Below are 3,936 nucleotides of genomic sequence, written 5' to 3'. Positions count from 1 at the left end.
ACATGCATTTGTTGTACAGACTTTATTGACTTACATATATACAAGGGTCTCAATGGGGCTTACAGAAAAGATATAAAAAGTTTTAAAGACCAGCAATATTTGCTTCAATTGAAAACTTTGAAAGCATTGGAAAGACTTGGATTGTCAGTTGTTATATGCATGAAGTGCACGTGATTAAAAGTTGGATTTTGACATTATTACTTAGAGAAACATAAAATAAGTGGGAAATAAAATCAATTTTATTATTGTCGAGCTAGTGAAACAGCAAGGGATCTCGTGACAGAAGTAAGACATTTGTATTAGTATTTTAGTTGTCAGTTTTGTTTGTTTGTTTAGAGGACACGTATTCATATTTTGCATGCTTGTAATACAATACTCCTATTTTACATCTGTAATTTTGTTATACAGATCGAGTTGATTATCAAATACGATTTATGAGACTTCTTTCCTGTATGCCCATAACTGCTAACCCGTCATCTAATTGCTGAGGAAACACTATTTGATTTCTGGCTAACTTTGGTTCCAAGGAATTAGAACGAAATACAGAGATAGGAAGTATGTCAAAGGAGAACGATTGTAATGATATTAAATGGGCTGGAACAAAAAGAAGAAACGGTAAAGCGACTTTAACACGCTTATAAATGCTAATCAGTCGTCCAATTTCTCAGGAAACAGACCTTATTATCATAACCTATATATCATATATAACATTTGACAATATTGTAGAGTGGTTTCCAAACTATGAAAACACCACTTGAAAACACTAATTCTTATTTTAACTATCAATGGTCGTTGTAATTAGGTTATCAACATATCTGAAGGATTCCCACAGATATAAAAAAAATTCAACTGACAAGCTCAAGCCCAAGCAACAAACTACAGAAATTTTACCTGATTATGCTAGCGACTTATGAATACTCCCATCTACACCCTCATATACGGCCTTGTGATTTGTTTCATTTTGTCATAAAATTATTAAAGAACTCTGTTTCCAAATATTATGCATTTGCTGATTGCAAATAATGTTCAAAACGTGAAAGCGATCAGCGAAGGCTTTGTTCATTGCAAGTGTTGCATATATATTAATAAACAGTGTATTTCCTCAGCTGAAGTATCAAGTGTGACATGCGTGTTGAGGTTCGTTGTTATTTTGACATTAGGTAAATTCAATTAGAAAACATAATATTTGCAAGTCGTAAGACTCGAGAGAAAAATAATGTCATTCACTTTCACCTTTTCATCCAATTCACCAACAAATATGGTGACCAGAATAAACAGCGTAATAAATAAACAATGCAAATAATTACTGATAACTCGAGTACAACAGCCTCATATAGTTCATCGAAACAAAATAGCAAAGCTTGCATTGGTAAAATATTTTGAGCTTTTAAGTTTCAACTACATTTATAATGTTTAGCGAATATTTTTAACGAGAACAGAAATTCGTTTGGCCAACAGATCAATCGAGCTAATGCTAATTTCCATACGTTATATGACACAAGGGATTGGCAATACATTATTATACAAGAGTACGTTTGGGCTGTATTGTTTTGCCATTCTTATTTTTGTAGAGGATTGTGCTTCAACGATTATGTGCCGATGGCAATTACTTTGAATAATTGTCTCGCAAACGGGAATCATGCAAGTGTTTCATTGTCTTTATTGCATAAATTGTGATTCGTTAGTTCTCATTGTGATGTTATTACACAGACCATTCTTTTCGCTGCTAACTTTCGATCGCAACGCACCAAGTTAATAGACCTTTCCACGAGATTCAATTTACCACGGGCGGAGAGGGAGGCTGAGCCTGCAGACAGTCACCACTTAGGGGCTGATTACATGGAGCATTTTCAACCCTGGGTTGAACTGAACCCTTTTAAGTGAGTTGAAATTTATTGCGATTATATGGAAATCTTGTCCCCGGGGATGGAAATTACCGGGTAAACGCGCGAAATTTAAATATATAAAACATGGCTGCCGAAAATCACCAAAACATAACATTTCAAGTTATTCAATGTGGAATCTTAATAGCGCTGATAATACAGTGCTGTGGTATGGCTATTGCATACAGAATGATGCAGCAGAAGAGGTTAAGGATACTTGATGCATATTTTCAAGCAAAAAACCAAGAAACTGATGAGAAAGAGAAGGCATCTAATGCTTCGTCGGCTTTGCCGAAAACCAAGAAGCACCTGGGTAGTATTTGGTAGGACCGATCAGTGGTGGAGGAATCTAATTAGTGAGAATGCTTTATCCATTTCATGGAAAAAATTTGAGAATGAGCAAAGAAAACTTTTACCGTTTGGTTGCTGAACTAGATCCTGTAATTGGTCCTAAACCAAATTCACCCAACTACAGGCTGCTTAGCTCAAGCAAGAAGGTGGCTGTAACGTTATACTACCTTAAGGACACTGGCTCTTTGTGGATGACTGCTAATACTTTTGGCATTCATCAGTGTACAGCCTCTAAAGTCATTAAGGAAGTGTGTTCTGCTATCAACAAATTATTAGGGCCCAAATACATTTTCTTGCCAAAGAATGAGAAAGAAATGAGGAAAAAAGCTTCTGAATTTGAATTAAAATTTGGTATGGTGCAAGCCTTTGGACTGATTGATGGTACTCACATTCCAATCAAATGCCCACCAGAAAATTCTCAAGATTTTTTTAATTACAAACAGTATTTTTCTCTCAATGTCCAAGCTGTTTGTGACAGTAAGGGTTACTTTATGGATGTAGAGTGTAGGTGGCCTGGATCAGTGCATGATGCAAAAGTGTTTGCAAATTCATCTGTTTGTAAAAGGCTTAACAGCAGACAGTTACCAATCACCTACCTCACACTTTTACCAGGTCATGATCCAGTTCCAAATTATCTTATAGGGGATCCAGCATACCCCTTAACACAATTTTGTCTAAAGGAGTACCAAACATGCACAGACAATGCCCAGATAATATTTAATAGTATGCTCAGATCAGCAAGAAATCAAATTGAATGTGCTTTTGGCAGACTCAAAGCTCGTTGGGGTTTCCTCAACCGAAAAGTGGACATAAAGTTTGATTTACTTCCAACAGTCATATACAGTTGTTTTGTATTGCATAATTTCTGCGAACAAAATGGTGACTTCTTACTAAATGAAAAGGAAATTTACTTGCAGGTGTTACAACATGTACAAGATGAAGATACTACACCAAATGTGCCTGATCAAATATATTCATGTAACAACTTAGATGGTGAAACTGTTCGTTCACTACTAACAGATTACATTACCCATAACTTGCCTTATAACTATTATTAACATAACTTACAGGCTACTTGCTACTATTAAAAACTATTGAATATCATACATTTATGTTTCAAAAACAATGCTGTTTTATTGTTGTGAGAATCAGGTTGTGGAATATACTGCAAACAACCAAATATTAACTATTGGAAAAGTATTTAACTTTTTAAAATACATAATTTGCATGCATCTTTACAGAAAGGCAATATTCACTGTTGTTAAAGAGTTTCATAAGTAAAACAGTTTTATGCATTTTGATTGTCATTGTCAATTTTCCGGGAGCAATGATCTTCAAAATCGAATTGGCAAGTACCATAATTATTGTGGAATGTTGCATTAGGCATGTGACCAGGAACATGGTAAGGATTAGGACTATAGGGCATGCCTTGTAGATGGTTGTTTTTCTGTGCACATACCTGAGTCATCATTTGCATTGATTGGGCAACTTGGGCAATAGATTGACTCATTTGCTGCATTGCTGTGGCAAAGGTTACATCAGACTGCTTTATTGCATCAGTCATGTCTTTCCTGAATTGTGCATCTTCTTTGGCCTCCTTTAACAGGAGCTGGTCACGCTGGGCAGCACTTAACTGTCGTTCAAGATGCTTTCTTTTGTTGTCAATTAATCTTGGAACCATTGCCATTGCCTTCCGTTTTCT

The 3,936-nt window shown here is 35.6% G+C and overlaps 1 protein-coding gene across 1 annotated transcript; it reads left to right on the top strand.

The window, feature by feature from the left end:
• The first annotated feature begins 2,245 nt into the window (after positions 1 to 2,245).
• On the top strand, positions 2,246 to 3,292 carry LOC124456948 (protein ALP1-like). The gene has a single exon (XM_047007250.1). It carries the CDS (start codon positions 2,246 to 2,248, stop codon positions 3,290 to 3,292), a length of 1,047 nt encoding a protein of 348 aa, XP_046863206.1.
• Positions 3,293 to 3,936: the final 644 nt, after the last annotated feature.

Source organism: Xenia sp. Carnegie-2017, unplaced genomic scaffold, assembly GCF_021976095.1.
Source record: "Xenia sp. Carnegie-2017 unplaced genomic scaffold, XeniaSp_v1 HiC_scaffold_6, whole genome shotgun sequence".
Lineage (NCBI taxonomy): Eukaryota > Metazoa > Cnidaria > Anthozoa > Malacalcyonacea > Xeniidae > Xenia > Xenia sp. Carnegie-2017.
This window is presented reverse-complemented; position numbering and strand designations above follow the sequence as displayed.

What these genes read in the sequence shown, in the direction of transcription:
- LOC124456948 (XM_047007250.1), top strand. Translation starts at nt 2,246, where the DNA reads ATGCTTTATCCATTTCATGGAAAAAATTTGAGAATGAGCAAAGAAAAC.